This window comes from Gallinula chloropus (assembly GCF_964237585.1).
Source record: "Gallinula chloropus genome assembly, chromosome: 1".
Lineage (NCBI taxonomy): Eukaryota > Metazoa > Chordata > Aves > Gruiformes > Rallidae > Gallinula > Gallinula chloropus.
In genome coordinates this window covers 6693234-6713917 of record NC_140085.1, presented here as the reverse complement: position 1 = coordinate 6713917, position 20684 = coordinate 6693234, and the positions used below count along the sequence as shown (strand labels likewise).

The 20684-nt window shown below is 40.5% G+C and overlaps 1 protein-coding gene across 1 annotated transcript in view; it reads right to left on the bottom strand.

Moving 5' to 3' along the window:
• Nucleotides 1-20684, bottom strand: part of CELF2 (CUGBP Elav-like family member 2) — a 386282-nt gene that overhangs the window by 23645 nt on the left and 341953 nt on the right. Inside the window, exon 10 of the mRNA XM_084270422.1 lies at nt 13898-14032. Coding sequence (XP_084126548.1) covers nt 13898-14032 — 135 coding nt within the window. The remainder of the gene's footprint in view (nt 1-13897; nt 14033-20684) is intronic.

The window sequence follows — 20684 nt, the reverse complement described above, 5'->3', positions numbered from 1 at the left end:
GGTGCATAGATTCACAGCGCTAACCACATCAGCTCTGCTGACAGCTTTCCTTTAGGCAGCTCTCAGTAACACTCCACAACTGCCTGTCACTACCCAACGCGTGGCACAACAGGAAGCTCAGTGTTTGCTTTGATAGCAGCTACCTGCTTATCTGTCTTCTGGTCACATCCTGCTTCGTCAGTTGTAGAGGATGTGCATATGTTAAAAAGCAAACCACAGCTTTGTTCTTGTTGTTTTACTTAATGGGGTGTTTAAATAATTCAGCGTTCAAAATACTCTGGTTAAGGCGATACAGTGGTGCACTAGGGTTCAGTATCACCCACAAATTTAAGGTTCAGCATCTCTGTGACTTTAACCACGAGACGTTGCAAAGAAAACATGTTCTCTTTTGGAAAGAGACTCCTGTCAAATTGTATTGGCAGGTGTCTGAGTCCAGAAAGCTCCTTCTTGTACTGAATGTGGGTGTAGTTCTGATTTTCTTCTGCCTTCCTGAGCTCACTGACTCCAAAGACTAGATAAAATAATCCGACTTAATCTGCTCAACTAAATGGCTGCCATTCAGAGAGATGCAGGTGGGCAGAGTTGGCCAACAGGAACCTTACACAATTTAAAAAGGACAGATGCAAAGTCCTGCACCTGGGAAGGAATAATTCCTCTCAGCAACACAGACTGGGGACGGATGGGCTGGGGAGGAGCTCTGTTGAAAAGGACTTGGGGTCCATGAACCAGCAGCATGCCCTAGCACCAGAGGAAGCCAATAGCATCCTGTGCTGTTGGAACAGGAGAAGAGCTGGGAGACCTAGGTAATTTTTCCTTTTCACTCAGCTCTTGATAGATCACTTCTAAATACTACATCCAGATTTGGGCTCCTTATTGCAAGGAAAACATTGATCAGTGGAGGGATGTTCAGTGCAAGGCCAGCGAGATGGTCAGGGACCGCAGCACTCATCCTATTACAAGCTGGGCTTGTTCAGGCTGGAGAAGTTATGGCTTTAAGTGGACCTAAAGCAGCCTCCAATTACTTATAAGGAGGTCATCAGCTAGATAGAGCATTTGCGCATGGTGGGAAGATGAGAGGTAAATTGAAACAAGAGAGGTTCAGTCCAGATATAAGTAAAATAATTTGTATCCTGAGGCTTGTCAAGCACTGGAACAGATTCCCCAGACCACCCAGTCCATGTTCTTGGAGGTTTTCAAGACTTGGCTGTATCAAGTGCTGAGTAGCCTGATCTCACCCCTACCAGACCTCACTGCCTAGAGCAGGGTGTTGGACTACAGACCTGAGGGACCTTCCAATCATTCTATGAACCTATGAAAAGGAGACCAGTGTAACAGAAAAGCAGAAGAATGTGGGTAATGTTGAGGCAGAACGAAGGCAAGCTGAAGAATGAAGAATATGTTGGCAGAAAACTGAATGGGAGATCTGGCTTCTGTTGTTGCGTCTGTTTACAAGAAAAGAGGTTGACATTGAATATACCACCCAACTCTTGACTGCGCTTCTGATTCTCGTCTGCCACAACTACTTTGTGTGTAAAATTGCCAGGGCTAGATCTACATCTAACAAAAGGAGGTCCTGACCTTGGATGATTCCTTGAGATCTTAGATTCCTCGTAGTTTCCTTTAGATTTAGCAACGTACAGTAGAAAATAAAATCATAGAAGAACAGAAAGAAAAGATAGAAGGAAATTATGCAAAGAGAGTTAGTGCAGTAAGAAAAGAAAATAAAAATTGTTTTATTACTTCTAACATCTCCCCAGTTGGTGACATAGGAAAAAAAAGAAAGAATTGGGGACAAATAGAAAAGAAATTTTAAACCCAAAGTAGCAATCTTTAATTTTAGCAAGTTGAATTGAAAAATCTTTGTTTACTACCCAAAATCTCTTGAGTAAACAGAATATTCCTTTGTCCCTTTGTTAGTACAAGAGGGATAATAAAGCTAAGAGACAACACTGGATTTAAGGATAATCAGATTAAGCCTGCATTCCCTTTTTTCTTTCTAATCTTTAGTTGCAAAACCCAATGATGTTTGGAACAATGTCTCACAAACTGTATCTAAACAAGACAAACACCTGCTGGCCTGACTGAAAGACTAAAGATAATGGACAAAGTTTAATTGTGTTGGACAAAGTCTGTACAGAGCTTCCAACTCTCGTCTGATGTACAACATCTTATTTTGGTTGTGGTACTCTCTTAAACAGAAAAGAAAGGCACCCAGATGTAGGAGGTTCTTACACAGCAGGGAATCTGGACCATTGATCTGATGTTATGTGGGATTCTGGCCAGAGCTGATCACACATGCTTAAGGTCAACTGATTACGGCGTATCCTATTTATGTAGCACTGACAACAACCGGTTGTTTTAAAGAGATGGAGGCAAAAGCCCTTCCTCCTAAACACGTGAATTATCTAGCTCCTATAGAAAAGAACAGTGATTTAAGTACAGCAATGATGGAGCTTATGAAATGAGGATTATAAACATGGGCATGGGGGAGAAGTGGGCAAGTCAATCACGCCGCCCATGTGACATTGCTCTCAGGAATTTGCAGTTGTGTTCCTGTCTGAAATGAGCACACTCTACGGGCTCTGACTGCATAAGGAACATTTTAAAGGGGGAGAATAATTAAGTGATGACAGAGGCATCATCATTATTAGATAATCACAACCCAGAGGCATTAACAAACGTTGAGTGTCACTAATCCCATGGGGTCTAATTATTCTGTGATAATAACCACACCTCCAAGTTTTAATTTATTCTTGTGGAGAATTGGACGGGGGGGGGAGGAGGTGCGGGAAAGGGGGGGGCATTTTAATATTTTTGCTGAAAGAAGATGCAGTTGGCCTTTCAAAAGGGCTCATCAGTATTCTAATCTAACTAGCATGTGTGATTGGCATTAAATTGTCTGCCCTTTATCATGATCTCCAGCCAATCCAAGTATTCACCCTTGCACAAATCGTTGGTCTCCCAGTCACTAACACAGCACCAGCATGTACTGGTTCTATTTCTTGGGGCCATTTTTTGGCAAAGGAGAGGTCGATTTTCTGGGGAGGTTAATTCTCCTTGAGGTCCTCTGACAACACATTACCATTTTGGGGGTAGAGACAAGTAAAAACTTGCTCATTTTCTGGTATCTTGGAAGTGCTGTCTGACATGTCAAGAAGGAAGATTCTAGTAAGTTTAAGTGCTCTGCGTGTACTTGGATAGAATAAAATAAAAGTGACAGATGCACTCCAGGGAAAGTGCACCAGAAAAGCAAAAGAGCAAGAAAGAGTCAGGGGGAAACAAGAATGACAATATAGAAAGACGTACACTAATATCACAGCCTTTCTCAAATGAGTCAGTGTCCCTCTACTTCTTCACTACTCACAGGTGGGCAATTCCTGTGAAAGACTGTCCATATCTTAGCAGGGTACAGGAAAAGAGAAGCACCGGTGAGGAAAGGAGGAAGGGAGAGCAGCATCCACTCAACATCTGGTTGCATCTGCAAGGCTGTTGTGCATGCACGTGGCAAGGTGGAGAGGGAGAGGAGGAGAGAAGTCTGTCCCCATGGAAATCATTTTGGTGGAAGCTGGCTTTCTGAAAATAACTTTATATTTTACAAAGTCCTTGGAGTACATTCACTTACACATGAAAAAACTCTTAAACTGCACTCTTCAGTACTGCATGGGTCTTTGGGAGCTAAGGGAGCTCTGTGAGCTTGGGACAAATGAAAATCAGGGTCACTTATCCTAATCACTTATGCCATTTATATTAAAGCCTAACTTGACATTTCTGATTGTCTTGAAATTACAGTGCCTACACTGAGAACCTTCCACAGCAGTGCAAAGGAGGAGAAAACAGAGCACACAAAGGTACTACAGGTGGTATGACAGATGAACCATCAGCTGGCTATTTTTGCAGTTTTCTAGTCTTGTGTTCAGTAAGTTTCCTCTGAATGTATCTATACAGCAGAAGGTATTTTAGGAAACAAGGGTTTATTGATTTGGTATATCTTTGTGAATCTAGGCTATGGTGTTTAAGGGTACGTTTTCCTGTGAGATTATGAAGATGGAGGGTGAAAAGGAAGTTAATATTCCGGGCCAATTCCACAGTTCTGCTTCTGTTTTGTTGAAATACCTTTCTCAGTGCAGAGTCTCTACCTCTAGAGTAAACTACGGGCCATTTATTCTACTTCAGCACTGTGCCTGCCACGTTGCATGCATTCTGTCCAGCAAACCACAACAATAAATCACTTCTGGTTTTGGGTGTTAAGTACTTTAAGGGGAGGCTGAGGAAGAGAATAAGAGGGCACGAAGGACTGGCTTGGGTTAAACTTCATAGCTGCCCATTAGATATTTCCAACTGTAACTCAAACTGAAATCAAACCAAATTGAAACCTTATAATATGAAGAAAACAAAGACTAATTACTGAGCATTTATGACTCTGCTTTACTCATGTGGGGCCAAGGGCCATGGCCTGTGTTCATCAAAGCACCACTGAGTTCATATAAAAGCCAGAGCATTAGCATTTCTACAGGGAATGTCCAACTGTGCTCTCATGTTTATTACTGCTGTCTCACGCTATCTGCAGCAAGCTGTTGTTCAGGCTGTTGTACCCCATGTTGAAATGACCTCCATGCTGAGATGACCTCCACGTGGAGCCACTTCACCATACAACCACTTCTAAATCACTTTCTAAAGAATTTCCAATCTAGTATCAACAAGGCTTCACCGAGGCTAGGATCTCCTGCCTGGAGTACAGGTTCCTCCACACTGCCCATGATGTGCCTGCAACATCTCTGACATACTTTCACCACTAAGTAGTAGCAAGCTATAAGTTGTAGCGTCTCCCCATAAAAAAGGGTTTTATCATAGAATCACAAAATGGTCTGGGTTTGAAGGGACCCCAAGGATCACAGAGTTCCAACCCCCTGCCACAGGCAGGGACACCAACCTCCAAGCCTGGATCTACACAAGGCTGCCCAGGGCCCTATCAAGCCTGATTTTTAACACCCCCAGCGATGGGGCATCTACCACCTCTCTGGGCAGCCTGTTCCAGCATCTCACCACTCTCTCTGTAAAGAACTTCCCCTTAATATCTCATCTAAACCTTCCCTCCTTTAGCTTCAATCCATTCCCCCTTGTCCTGACATTGTCTACTCTTTTAAAAAGTTTATTTCCCTCCTGTTTATAAGCTCCCTTCCAGGGACTGGAAGGCTGCAATGAGGTCCCCCCGCAGCCTTCTCTTCTCCAGGCTGATCAAGCCCAGCTCCCTCAGCCTCTCTTCGTAGGGGAGGTGCTCCAGCCCTCTGATCATCTTTGTGGCCTCCTCTGGACCTTCTCCAACAGTTCCACATCTTTCTTGTATTGCGGGCCCCAGCTCTGGACGCAGGACTCCAGATGGGGCCTCAGGAGTGCAGAGTAGAGAGGGACAATCCCCTACTTGTCCCTGCTGGCCACCTCTCTCCTGATGGAGCCCAGGATTCCATTGGCCTTGCGAGCTGCGAGAGCACACTGCTGGCTCATGTTAAGTTTCTCATCCACCAGAACCCCCACGTCCTTCTCAGCAGGTCTAATCTCAAGGAGCTCTTCTCATGCCTATACTTCAAGGCAAGCAGTATTTTTTTGTTGCAAAGAGTGGTATTTGCATGATACATGGCAGTTCAAATCCCAGGACATGGGAGAGGATGGCCTGATTCATCTTCATTTTCACCTCTCTAATACATCTGTCTTGAGATGAGGTAAATAGTCCTTAAGAAGTGTTTCTCTTTCCATTGCACCAAGACGTACCTAAAAGATTTGTTTACTTCAGACAGGAGTCCTATCCATGGCATTTTAAAATAGAGATGAGACAAACCATATGTTGAAAATTTGAGTCTGTAGGTAGAGATATGAATCTAGAAAGTGCATGAATAATAATTTCCATGGAAGAAGGGATTTTTAGTGGGGTGTGCAAGCACAACCTCATTATAACAGCACACCACACGTTAGAGTCATTCATCTCTGTAAACTGCAGAACTCGAGGATTATCTTGCCTCATGTAAAATTACTCAGCCAGGTCCTTCACAGACCATTTGTGAAGTCACGTGTTCTTCAGTGTGGCACTGGTTCTTCTCATTCCTATCATGCATTTTTACTCCATGAACAGCAAAGGCAGTCAAAGGTTTACTTTAGCTATAAACTCATGCAGTGCAAGATACTTTTGTCTGCCCGATGCATAAAATAAACCCATGCCCCCATATCAACCAGTTAGCTCTTTTCAGACAGTGCTGAAACAATTAGGTGAAAGACACCGATGAACTCTAATTCCCTTTATGTTCCATGATTTATCCTGCCTTAGGGAAACAGACCACAAGTACCCATGGACACATGCACAACTCAGTAGAGTTGAAGGAGCAGTGTTGGCTATAAGCTCCTTCAAGTGCGTGAGTTTTGCTCAGATTTACATTGTTTCCTGAATATTATGATCTCCAGAACTTTTAGGGCTTGGAATTTCTTGTAATACATCATATATATATATACATATATATATATATATACATACATACATATATATATATATATCATATAAGCTTATGTATCTACCTGCGTAGCCAAGCTGATAGTATCACTTTCTTTAGTAGAAAACAACCCTGAATTAACTTGTAATAGTACTTCCAAGGGAAAGAATAATAGCTGTTTTTTTACAAACTGGGATTCTTGTGGCTTGAAATAGGGATTAAGAGTGGGGTAGAGAGACACAAAATATAATGTATTACAAAGCATTTTTTGTATACTGCAAGCAAAGCAAATCCTGAAATGTGTGAAGGCCATGGATTTCATAATTTAGGAAAATGCTAATGTACTAATGTTTAAACAACAAACATGTCTCCTGTTGAATTAGATCCTACTAATCTACGGTTTAGTATTGTACACAGTTTACTAAAAAAAAAAATACCCAACTCACCCCAAACCCCCAAAGATGTAACTAACACAATGCTTCACAAAGAATCCAGATCTTTCTGGCCTTCAGCAAAAGGCCTGGGTACTTGTGCAATTCTGAGGAAAGAGTCAGAGATTTTTTCTGTGCCCAAAAACCATCATAAAACAGCAAAGCTTATTCTAAAAAAGAGGCAAGGAGCTCTTGCAAAACGTCTCCTTCTGCAGTTGTCGGACAGCCTCGCACTTCCTCACTGACAGGTCCTGCCCACCCTGAGCCCAGCCGTTTAGCAACTGAACTTCCCTGCGATCCTTTAGGCTGAATTGATGGACCTGTTCAGAAAGCAATTTGCTAGGAGAATATACAAAGACCTGCTACATTTGAAGGGACAAATCTGCAAACAGGTCATTCTGGTTAATTGATGGCCTGTCCGCTGCCATTGGCATCATTCAGGTTATTGCTGGCTCATTTTTCCAATGAGGACACCGCTGTTCCAGGGAGGCTCTGCAGGAATTCATCACCCTCTCATTTTACTGCACTGGGGCTTTGGGAGATTTTTAGCCACAATTCTTACTCTTTTCCTCTTTAGGAATTTAAAACATTTTGAAGCATTATTAAAAATACAAATATAGCTCGAAAATGCATGCCTAGCTTCCTATTTTTGGCTTCAATGTGTATTTGGATGCCTGCTTAAGGGTGACCTAATTATCAGATGGGCTTAGCAGCAACGTACCTCTCCAAGTAGTAGCATAATCTCTGGGCACTGAGAGCAGTCAGAATCAATTCACGTATTTGGGAGCCTAACCACAGACTCAGAAATTTAACACCATGTGGGTAATCCCAGCTGACACACACCAGTTCAGAAATACACTTCCCCCGTCACAAATCTCCCTGAACTAGGCAGCCAAGTGAGAGGCACAGAGGGGTGGGCATGTTATGGCAAGAATTTCCTTCTCTGGCTTCCTTGTGAACACAGACATTTTAAAAAATTGGTGCTGAGATCAGGATTGAAGCATTAAGACTGCTCTGTGCTCAGAGCACTAAGATAATGGTGCTAATAATAAGACTAGATTTAAACCTTGATTTTTCTTTAAACTGCATTTAGATATAAAACTGAAAATCCCACATTTGTGTTGCTTAAGTGTCCAACCATCAGAGAGAGGTATGTGCACTGGATGTATGCTGTATATGCCTTTTAAGATACGTGTTCTATTTATCAACTGTATCTTTATCCTAAAAAATAATGAACATTATGCTAGGGAAGTTTCCTATGCACTGCAAAACTAATAAAGCCTATTCTAAATGATTTTATGATAATGGAACCTGCATTAATTCCACGTGAGATGGTACAGAAATAATCAATTTGTGCTACAGCATGAAGAGTGCCATTCTGCATTTTAAACCGATCTTTTCCAACATGAAACATCTACCTCAATTCATCCTTTAGCAAACTGTCAGACCTTCCTACACACCTACTGGTAAGGTTATTTTTGGATCATCCTGGAAGCAAATCACAGCTATCTCAGTGGGTGTACTGGCCTCTAACAAAATGTCACGGTGGCAGACTTGCACTACTGATTGGAGAAAAACGTATTGTACTGAAGTGAACAAAAAGAGAATCTTCTAAGAATGATTATTTGAACATTCTTCACTGCTTCTCAGCTGAAGCACCTTGTCTGTTCTGTAAAATCCCTAACATTTCAACAACTGTGCTCACAACAACTAACAAAGACAATCTTAATGCTGCATTAGGGGGTAGAGAAAATAACGAACCACGGATGCTAACTCTAAGTCTGTGCCTTTAGTAGGGGGAAAGGATGAATTAATTCCTACAGGACAGGCACTATAATCAGTTTTTTCCCCTTTTCCAGTTTATTCTGTACTTCATAGACTTCTTTTTTTGGGTTTGTTATTCTTCAATGTCAGCATCTGTCTGAAAATGAGTATTTTTAGACTTTTGTGCTTAGGAGAGCTTTTTTTTTTTTCTCCAACATAAGAGATAATGGCTGAATTCCGATACAATACAGCAAAAGCTGGGCTGGATTTTAAGAGGTTGTTAAAGAGAAAAGTCTTACTTTCTACACCAACAGTATTTTTTTTTCCAAAAGATTTCCTCTTAAGGTTTACACAGCACATAAACCTGAAGAGGTTTTTACTGAAGCATGAATAGCCAGTTCAGCTGTGGGGATAAATAATAGCTTAGAGAATCAAATAATCATCAAAATGTCATGGAAAATCAAGGCTACTAAGTCTGAAACCGAATCAGCTTCTGATTTAGCAATTCTATCCCCCCACCCCTGTCAGGATTTATATTGTGTATGTTTATGCAGATTTGGATGTATAATTAGATGGTTTGTCTCTACATTTGCACTTAGAAGGGCTTTTCTACTGGCTACTGAAAAACCCCCACACATTTATGCATTAATTTTAAGAAACAAAATTGAAATGAGCTCAGAGAGCCTGTGGAATATCGCTATCATTAGAGATATTCAAACCTTGATCAGAAATGGGCTTCAGTGACCTGCTCTAAGTGGTCCTGCTACGACCAGACTTTGGAAAACATCTACTAACCTATGTAATTCTGTGACTCTAACGTAATGGCATTAAACAATAAAAACAAGTGGAGTGATGGAGAAGGAGAAGATGACAAAGCAAGCAGCTGTCCGAAATCCAACTTCCATATTCTTCCTGTGAGTACAAAACATTTTTCTGCTGCTGTTTAACACCAGTTTGCAAAAAAGATCAGGAGCTCCTGAAAACAGACACATTTTTATAGTGCCATATGAATCTAGTACAACCCAGAACACCCAGAATAAACACTATTATCCTTGGGAAAATTAGGGTAGCAGGTCAACTGAGGCAAATTAAATGTCAGACAATGTTCAAGGCAAATACTCTGATCCTGAGCTTGTATGTCCCTCCTTCCCATCCACCCCCAGGCCTTCCCACCACCCACTGAATTAACCATAAATCTCTGCAGAGACCTCTGTGAGCTCTTTGCTAGTCGATCCATTCACAGGACATGTCAAGGACAGTCTTTGGAGCAGAGGATAAGGTTCCTCACTCTCAGTTGAGATTCATCCTGCTTAAATTGAGTAATTTACAGTCTAGATACCTACACCTGAGGTTGTCCCTACAAAATCCCTCCTCAGTGAATGGGAAATGCAAACTGCTGGGGCACAGCCAAAAAGGAGTTGAAACAAACTGGCTCTGACAGCTTGTAGTCAGGTAAAATCTACCCCAGCTCACATCTTTAACGTTATGAGGTACAACAGGTACCTGCCTTTAAAGTAGGAAAGTATTCCAAGTGAGTGAACCGAAAAGAAAGTGAAGAATTAATTAACTAAATAGAGGTGATTAAAGTAAATAAAGGAAACAATTATCATATCAAAATAAAAGACAAGGAAGATGATTAAATGAGTCTTCAAAAGACCCGTGAGAAACTCATGAAAGGCATAATATGCATTTACCTGGTTTTTATTCTTTCATGATTTCATTTTCATTTTTATTCACTACCATCTGATAATTGCAAGAAACAGTTACTTTAACCATGGGCAATTTAAACCATTTCAATTTTTTTTCCAGGGCCAAGAGACAAAGGAACCTATTTATTGCCTGAGGGGATTTTTACTAAAATGAAAGCTTAATCTTTCATGTTTTTTTAAGCAAAGGCTTTTAAAAAATCATTTCTAACAATGCTGTAGGGAGAGACTTCCTTGGGTATGCAAAATTGAAATTATAAATTTACAATTATAAAAAAATTAATAGTTTGGGGGATTGCATTGTCTCTGTTCTTTCTGAGTGAATACTGTTTCAAGCTTAAGAGAAAGTATTTAGCACATGGAGGAGAATGAGTGTCCTTAGACTCTTCTGCGGTCAAAGCTATTTAGAAAGAACGTATGAGAGAAAGATCATTGGAGTTTAATTTGTTTGGAAATATGTGACTGTATGAACCTTGAAGAGGGAATTTCATACAGCAGTCACGGATACTGAATATTCTTCTCTCCTTTTTGAATATATTGCAGGTAGAAGCCAGCAGCAAAACCTGACATCCTCAAATGTCAGATGCTGTGCTGGCTCCTCACCTTCTGGCCTGATCTTCTGTGTCACCAATGTGTCAAAGTTGGTCTCACCACTATCCCATCCTCAATCATTTGATCCACTGAAGGTTGCTAGATCTTATCTACGAAAAATTAAGCTGCAAGGTTAATTTTACCAGAACTAACCGCTTATGACACTTGTCTACAAAGGACAGAACAAGAGCACTTGGTCGAAGACCAATTTAGGAGACAACCTCAGGAGAAAATGGGAAAAATCATGGATAAGGTTTATGAGGCTGCCATGGTTCAAGGCACATTAATGTATGTGCTCATGCCCATCCCTGTCCCACGCAGTAGTTTAGCTTTAAAAGCATCCAGAAAAGGATTAAATTTAAGCATGTACCTTTGCACTCCTAAATTCGGGCAGTTCTCTGAACTGAGAAATACTAATTTAATGCATTATCTGGAGAGACACAAACATTTCTTCCTGGGCTTAGTGCAGGCTTTGAAATCAGACAAAATAATTTACACTTAAGAAACACAACAAACTGACGTGTTCTATAAAAGAAAACTTGACCAGAAAAAAATACCCTTAAGGCCTCCAAATACCCACACACTGAAAGGCAGATTTAAATGTTTTCTGCCAACATATTTCAAGTTTTAATGGAAATTCTTTGAGCTACTATGAAAAGCTTTATCAAACTAAATTCATTTTCCATAGAGCAAAGAAGAATCATTGAAGATATTATTCAGGTTTACAAAATATTTAATAGGGTGGAGAATGTGGAACCAGATAAGAAAGGTTAAGCTGAAGGACATTTTAACAAAGCTTGATTTTAGGGTGGTTGTGCAACATAAATAGGTCAGTGGACCTATCAGATACAGACTTTATACACACCAAGCTAATATTAGAATCACTTGTGTACTGCTTCCATCTAGAAGACTTTCAAAAGCAACTGTCATTCTGAGTACACTATTCTGCAGACCAAATGACCATAATGTTTTGAGAATAACACAGCTTCAGTGTGTTAGACAAAATCATTAATCTCTTGAAAATCTCTTGAAAAACCTTGGATCTGCTCTATGATGCCACCCCGAGCAATACCAAGTTCTAGTATTCCAAAGAAGTGTCTACTCAGCCCAGCTGAAGGACTTTTCTAACCACACGCTTCTTCAGACTCAGACATCAGATGAGACCACCTTTCAGGTGCTCAAGGAGCCTCGAGACGAGAGAGAACCCCAAGTCAGGCATGCGTGGTAAGAAGAATGTGTTGAAGAGAGGAAAATGTGGACCTTACGAATGAAGCTGAGTACTGTGCTAACGTGGTAGATGAAGAGCATGACAGAGACATCCTGCTGCCTCAGGTTGTGGTGCCACTTTGTTGCAGAGTGGCAAGGATGATAAGGAAAGTTCATTTTCCGGCACCTCTGCACCACAGTTGTCCTGAAAAAGTCTTGTCAGTGTGGCTCAGTGAACACCGAGCATGCTTTGGGAGGACAGACTGCAGAGATATTACAGAGCATGTATGAAATGCAACATTTCTGCTTCTCTAAAAGGGTGACCTTTAGACAGGAGGAGTGCAGAAGCACTGACACACCGAGACTAGCCTTTTACAAAACATTAAGCCCCAGCTAAGGGACAGAGCAAAGAGATTTCTCAGCTTTTAAATATATATATATATATATATATATATATATATGTATAAATCAATAAACTGAAATTCTTCTCACCCAACCTGCTTCTCAGAGATACTGCGAATGAAATATTATTTTTAGGTTGAGACAAGGCTCACACCAGAAACAAGAAAACGCTGCACAAACTTCATATTTAAGCCAAGCTGCCTCCCATTTAACCTCTCCCCCAAACAAACAATAAAACTGCAATACAACAGGAAGCGCTGGCCAGCTCCTACACCCGGCACCACGCTCGGTCCCAGTTCTATTGTGCAGTGAAGACTGTTTTCCTTACTGATGAGCTCAAACCGTCTGCCATGAATTACTTTTTCATGGGGAATAAATGCACGCTTAAACAAGATTAAACACAAATGTTCTTTAGTGGTGTCTAAAATAATATGAATGCTTTTTAGAACGGCAATAAACACACTTCATGATGCAAATAATTACACCCTGCAGCCTTTATGTAAAGATAAGTGGCCAGATTCTTGACTCGGCTACATCACTGTAAATCCAGAATAACTACATTGAATCAACATCTCTCTCCGTGGATTCTGGAGATACTGGAGTGTTACTGAACTCTGGATATGCCCTGATTTTGCAGGCATCAGACACGCATGGCTGAAAGCCTACATGGTGGTCACGGAGTCACCACCACCACCTCTTATCCTACCCATTACTTCCCCATAAATCTCCTAACTGCTTAGTGTAATAAAGTCAGAATTTGTATTCCTTGCACATCTGACGTCACTTCTGTAACTGCATCTCAGTTAGGACCAGAAGAAAGCTCAACTGAGGCTACAATAAGGAAAAAAAGTAAAAAGAGGAGAGTGGACTTCACAAAAAATCATGATGGGTGAAGGCAATACGTGACAGAATCAAGATCTGTCTCTTAGGAATTCAAAAGGATAACCTTGGTTGATCTTTAAGTAGGATGGGAAGAATTAGCTTGCATTCTGAATTCTTATATAGAAGAATATTCTGTATAATTTAGCTTAATTTTCCCATGCAACTGTAATTTTCATGTAGAGTTTTGTAAGATGGGTCCATTAGGTTTTAATGGCCCCTGAAATGAATTTGGAAAGGTGAACATGCCCACATCGGACCACTTGAAAAGTTAGTTATTTGCTTAAAAACAACAGCAACAAAAACATATTCAGCTATTAAAAGGGTCTCTGGAAATTATATGAGTACAATACTCAGATATAACACAGAATCACAGTTTTAACTATAACCTTCCCATTTATTCTCATTTTTTGTACTTTGAAAGCAAGCACTGTGCTCTTACCGGGACTTGTGAGGGCTCCCAGAGCACCAGTCGTTGTGGAGAGAGGATTTGCATTGGTGGTGGTAGCTGAGGTTTGGGCGGCGGCTGCTGCAGCTGCTAAAGTTGCCAAATTCTGTAATTGTAAAGCGTTCATGCCTGTGTGGAGAAGCAATAGGGTTAATTAAAAGATGAGCAAAAATAGAAAAAAAGAATTAAAAAAAGAAAAAAGAGAATAAAAAAAAAAGATGCTACTCTCAATGGACACAGAGCTTTGGATACACCTTGAGAAGAGATGAAATTCTTCATTTTAGTCCCAAGGCATCTATAACATGGGAACCACCTCTTACAGTCCCCAAACAGCATCTCTCAACTCTCTACCTCAGAGCTGAGAGAATACAGCTAAGGCAACAGCCTATAGTTTAGGAAAATTAAACCTCGTTTGTGCCTCTTCTATAAGGGAAGTGTAGAATTAAAAGTCATTTAAACTCTGTGTGAAGCCCAGGCATAATACTATTTCCTGACGCAACAGGGGGTGTAAAGAAGATAACTAACGTTAAAACACATCCAGGACAGGGATGTATAATTGGGATGAATACAATTTGTTTCCTATGTCTCCTCTGAACATTTCTACTAAGGCTACACTGTGCAGTAGCAAATAATTGTGCTGATTTTCCTCTTGATGGTTCATTTCTAAAAACCACATATGAACTAAGAACATCAAATTAGTATCGGTCTGATTGCAGAGCTATCATCGAGGTAGGGACTTTCAGGCCATAAGTTCTGGACTGTGATACCAAGTCTACTTAGTCATGTCCCTTCGTTATTTTAGCAGATGTGGGGGAGACACACCTGCATTTCAATGAGGTCCTTCAAGACCTCATTGCATTTAAATAGCATTTAAATAGCAGAGGCTTTCATTTAGATAGCAAGTAAAAAAAGGACAAACAATAAATAGAATTTATGTGAAATGGAAAAAAAAATGATTAAGGAACAGCAAATAGCATTTATTTGACTTAAATCAGAGGGACTGGAAACTGCTTCTCCAAGGGCCTTCAGAAGCACCTACCCCGGACTAGATAAAGTACTTAGGCTTCAGTAAGAGAATAAAACACAGATACAAGTTAGGAGTGAGCATTAACCTGACCGCATCCTTCTCAGGATCCTCTAAATAAGATACGACTGATCACAACAACCAGGGAGATATTCTCTCTCACATCCATATGGAGACTAAGTGTCTCCATATGGATGTCAGAGAGACTGTTTGGATAAAGTAAGAGATCATCCTTTTTGGTTAGGACATACGATGAGGGCCTGTGCATACTGCATAAACCAAATACAGAGTTTATTATGTTCTTGTAGTCCCAATAATATAAGTACAGAGAGGAAGTTAGGTAGTAGGAAAAGCAATACCATTTTTTAGACCATGTGATAGAGCTGGGAAGATTGTGTGAGCTTTGGAATTGTGTTTAATTTTTTTTGAACATTAGTTTACTAACAAGAACTATGAATTCTCCCTGCACACTTTGTCACACCAGAGGAAGTTAATAACAACTTGGAGAAGACTAAACAACAAAAAAAAAAAAAAAAAAACCCGCCACCCAAAACAAAAGGTTCAGTGCAATACTTTGTATAGATGTTTCAGAAGGAAAAACGAAACAACCCAAAAAAACCCAACCAGTGAAGGTATTTTCCCTGAATTGAGAACTCCTGCAATAATGGAGTGATTTACTTTCCAATGCAACCAACCTGTAGACTCGGGTTGGTACAATCAATGAGCCCCATAAAGAGGTAGTTTTACTTCCTTGGGAACTGCCAGGTAAACCTTGATATAGGCATCTATTTGTGAATAACCCCCCCCTCAAATCCAAATACAACATGTTCCAACAAGCAGGTCAGGACTCAGGCGAGCACCCAGCTTGTGAGGTTCTAACTTCTGGGTGTCAGTCAAACGTCCAAGGTCAGCTCAGATGTTGGTGCTTTTGAAAATGTGACACACTGACAAGGTTAGAAGCAAGGTCTTAGTTGCTCTCACTCCACCACTTTGTAGTCTGGAGTCTGTATTTGGAGGAATTATGTGACCAGAAAAGCCCTTTCAGGTTTCTTTTGGTGGCTAATGACATTCCTAAAAAAATTAGGCTTTTCTCAAACCCTACTAACCTGGGCTTTTCACAAACCCTACCAACCCAAGCTATTTGGCAAAGTGCGATGACTTAGAAGTCATTATTGACCTAGACAATTGCGTGTAACTAAAGTGATCATGGGTCATTGTTGCAATTTGGTCAGTCCTCTAAACCAGCTCTCACAAAATTTAAGTGTTGAAAATACAAAAAACTCATCTGAAAGTGCAAAACTGTAACTCAATTGCATGGATATTTTATAAATACTATAGAATTTGATATTGGACACCCAAATGAATAGAATAAAATCCCTTAAAACAGCTCAAATCTTTAACCAAGTCCTCTAAAGCAGGAAAAGTCAACTGGATATTTAAAATATGTTTTACTTTTTCTATCAGTCTGAAACTAAGTTTCAGAAGCAGCATCACATTAACAAACACATGTCTGAAACCAGAGATAGTAAGGAAATCGGTAACAGTTTTAAAATCCTATCTCTGGCTTAACTTGAGAACTTTTCTGTCAAAAATTACAATTCAGATAGAAATTCAGATATGCAAGAATCATTTTAATTTATTTTTTTTAATTATTCAGTTGACCTACTTCCTTGCCTCGAGTATAATTTTTTTTCCAATTAAAAAAATCCTCTTTCTTTGATAGTAAGATTCTGCAGATTGTTTCAAGCAAAATTTTAGGGATGGAGAAGACTTAAAACTGTGGTCCTGCTCTTTGCCAACAAAGGTTATCCAAATGAGATATGGAATCCATTTTCACCCTGGATTGATATTTGGTCCTCAAATATCACTTAGCACCCTCTTCCATAAGAAATGTAAGTAATTCAGCTAAGATTGTCCAGCAAACATTGCCTGTCTTCACTGAGGCCATATTTCCTGCCATTCTGTAGCAGAGCTTTGGGAAAGCAGTGGGTTGCTCTCCACTATAGCAGCATGGTTTTCTGTCACCCACTGGTTAGTTATTCATCAGAAGGATCAGTCATAATCAGCTTATACTTCTTCCATGGGGAGGTTTCCACTTTGGACTTTTGAACAGAACACATGCTGGGATTAAATAATAGCGAACAAATCCAGGATGGTACTAGAGGAGAGACTGCAAAACAGCGTCACCTAGAAGAGATCCCACAGGATTCTGGAAAATAAATGGACTTTTCTCCAAACCTCAGTTTAATACCTCTATTGTGTTTGATGTGCATGGCTTTGCCCATGCACACGAGGATGCTGCATATGCACACTGTGCGGCTCAAGGGAAAGTACAGCAGGTGAGACAAGGTCACCAGGCAGCAGAATAAACAACGGCTCTCGTTGGGCTCACAAATTACCGTTGCACCTGTGTGGATGTAAAATGAACACCAGCATTGCTTCCTCCCACAAAAACATTTTTTATAGTGGGACATTTCCTGTGGAAGCAACAAGAGGAACCCATCAACTTGACGAATGAGTTTCAATGCCAGAAAAAGATTAAGAAACAAGAGCTGGGCAGTGATGAAGTCATTTCCCCACCCAGTCCATTTTACTGTAGAGGTGACTAAAAGATGCTGGCCATGAACCAGCTCTGCAGATGTTCTTGGGTGTCAGCTTCAGAGCCTTCAGGAAAGAAGACTGCTTGCCATTGTCACACATGCCTAAAGGAAAGGCAGCGAAGAGCCTGCTGAACTGAGCACCCCAATGTGACTGTCAGCAAGGACTCATGGCACACACTGTCATCCAGCATGATCTAAAGATGATTCTGTCAACAGGTTCATCAATTAATATGCATCCTCTTTAGGATCCTCTATCTGCTAAAACATAAAAAATAAGACCTGCCATCACTGTTGCACATTCCCCGGGCATTTTACCATCTCTGCTCCCTCTTTATTGGTTTCTTCCATGAACTTGTCAAGCGCATCAACATCCCACTTGCTAGGACAAACTCAGAGGAAGAAAACCAAATGCTCTCAAGTCCCAGACCCCAAAATTACTGTGCTTTCAAATGGGGATGTTTGGTTCAATTGAACTTCAGCCAAAGTATAGTTCTATGGGACTAATCTGCTCTCTCATTTTCTCTCCCCTTTCACATACTGTCTTCACACATTCCACATCCTACAGCCTATTCAAAACAGTCCCAAATCCCGCAACACAGCCGGACCGCCAATGAGTACATCGTTTTTATTTGGAAGTGCTGCTTAATCAGCAAACACACCTCTCTCTGAAGAAATGCAAATTGCTTAACGCTGAAGAACAGCCTCATAGGCAGAGCTGCACATGGAAAATTAAAATCCCTCTGTAAGGGGAAAAAAACCCCAACTTCTGGCTAAGAAATAACTCTTGATCTTTATGATGGAGACAATGTTGGGAATGAAAGGGAAATTATTAAAAAAAAAACAGAATCACAATACAGTTTGATTCCATTTTTAATAACATGTATTTACCAATGTGCTATCAGCTTGGCCAATATTCAAGATCGCAAGGAAATTCAACTTTCATTTTGTTATTTGGCAGATTAAAAAAAAAACAATTAAATTATGTACAAAACAGATGCACGGTATGCCTTGCTTGAAACTTAAGATATTTTTTTTTTTTAAAAAAAATTATTTATAAGGATAGGGGCATGAAAATTTAATTTAATGTTCACCTTAGGTAATTTTGTGTCTTATTGTTCACAGCAATTACCATAAATCTACATATCAATAAACGAGAACAGATGTCAGTTGTTACAAGTGCTTGCCAATCAGGCCTGTTAAAAAGTGACAGATGGATGGTGATAGAACATTCTCATAAGGCCTATTAGCACATTCGCAGGAAATTTTTGTAGTGCTGCACAGTCACAGATGCAGTTCTGTGAAAACACGGGGAAATTTGAGAGCACGGGATTTACATTTTACAACTTCTCACGCAGCCTCCGCCGCAAAGTTTCATACAGTGAAGCCGCTCGCCTCATTTCCGCCGCCGCGGCTTTACTCCTGTGATAACTGGATAAATGGGGAATTACTGGGTGTTTGTAGAGGAGACAGCAGAGTCACGAGCCGTTCGTGAAGACTCCTTAGGCCTCATCAGCTCTCGGGTTTTCAAAACCGTAATAAAATCATGTTAGGAAATAGTTGAGGCTCGCTTGCTGAACAAATTCCTAATAAAGGAAAGCACTGGCTACATTTTAGTGGCAATGCATGCAGAGAGAATTTCAAAGTCTGTGGTGATTATGAGAGACAGATCTGATAGTTCAGAAACAGTTACCACTAACCTGACTTCCTTTTCTTTGGAAATTTTTCCCTTCCCAATTATTAGGAATTATTCCTTCTGAATTAAATCCTGACTGCACACTAATGATTGTGGATGAAGGCAAAATTTATCATCTCAGCCGCTCTAGATGTTGATGTTCAAAATGGGGGTAACCCCCTCATGGCCTGTGTCTAAGTATGATGACATTCCAGCAATGTTCTAATAAGTAAACCAGACAGGGGACCTGAGCACTACGTCCACCAAACCATATCTAATCTGCACCTACCTTTAGAAAAGCTGTTTATGATAACAGTGCTTAAGGTACCCTGGCCATTGAGTGCTTGATTTAGGAAAGCTCTTAAAACAATTTTTAAGTTCACATTTCACATAATCACAGAATTGTAGGGATTGGAAGAGATCACCAAGTCCAACCCCTATTTGGCCCATGTTTTAAGAGTATAGAATCCAACTGGAAGTCAGAGTTCCTAGTTGGTTCACATAGGATTTTGAGCACATTTTCAAGTTACGCACACTCTAAACACACCCTGGCAAAGAAATGTGCTCTTCTCAATTGAAACATCCCCAGTCCTAGCAGGAAGATTTAACTCTAGCAGAATAAAGGTTACTCGGCCAGGCTCTTGCCATAGTCAAAGGACAGCCAACAGATGATTCATCTGATCATGAAATAGATTAAGCCCAGTCCTTGGTAGGATGAACTGCAGCTTGGGAGTGACTCCCTCTTCACTGACATCGCAATGAAAACTGGATGCCTAATTTCCAAACTGCTACGGTTCAGTTGGATGAATTTCACTTAGAGAGGAACCTAGGCAATAAAAAGCCCCTCTCCTTTCTCCCCCATTTATGGAAAGCCCAACCAGAGCTACAAATCTTGTGCCCAGACTGAGCCAAACTGCCCCTTCACCACCTGAACAAGCATGTCTTGTAGACTGCTTAGCACTGGTTTTCCTCTCCAGGGGCCTCTCCTCCTGTGAGCAGGAGTGAAGTGTAGATTGAGAAAAGCTTTACTTGCTTCAAACTTTGAATCTCTAAAAATCGCTAAGAGAAGTTGTTTAATGTATTAGCTAAAAAAAAAAAATAAGATTAATAAAAAAAAGCTAATTGTATGGGTTAAATTAAGTAGAACTTTCAATGGAATTACTGTTACTAAAGCTCTAAATTTTTTTAGTCCCTGAGGTCAACATTTTCAAAACTGGTAGTTATCTTTAAGAAACAGCTATCTCCCTGGAAACAGTTTCTCAGTGACCTTTGCTTTTAATATGATATCCCTAAAGAGGTCTTAGCAGGAGAAGCTTTCCTTCAGTATGGCTTTGTTGGAATGAAGCCACCAAAGAGTCAAAGGATATAAAGGATCCTTGGGCCAATGCAAAAGTATAGAGCTTCTGTGCAGATGGTCCTGGCTTCCAACCGGTCCCCCCAGATCCACTGAGCCAATCCAACAATTAGAGGAAAATATTCAGAAAG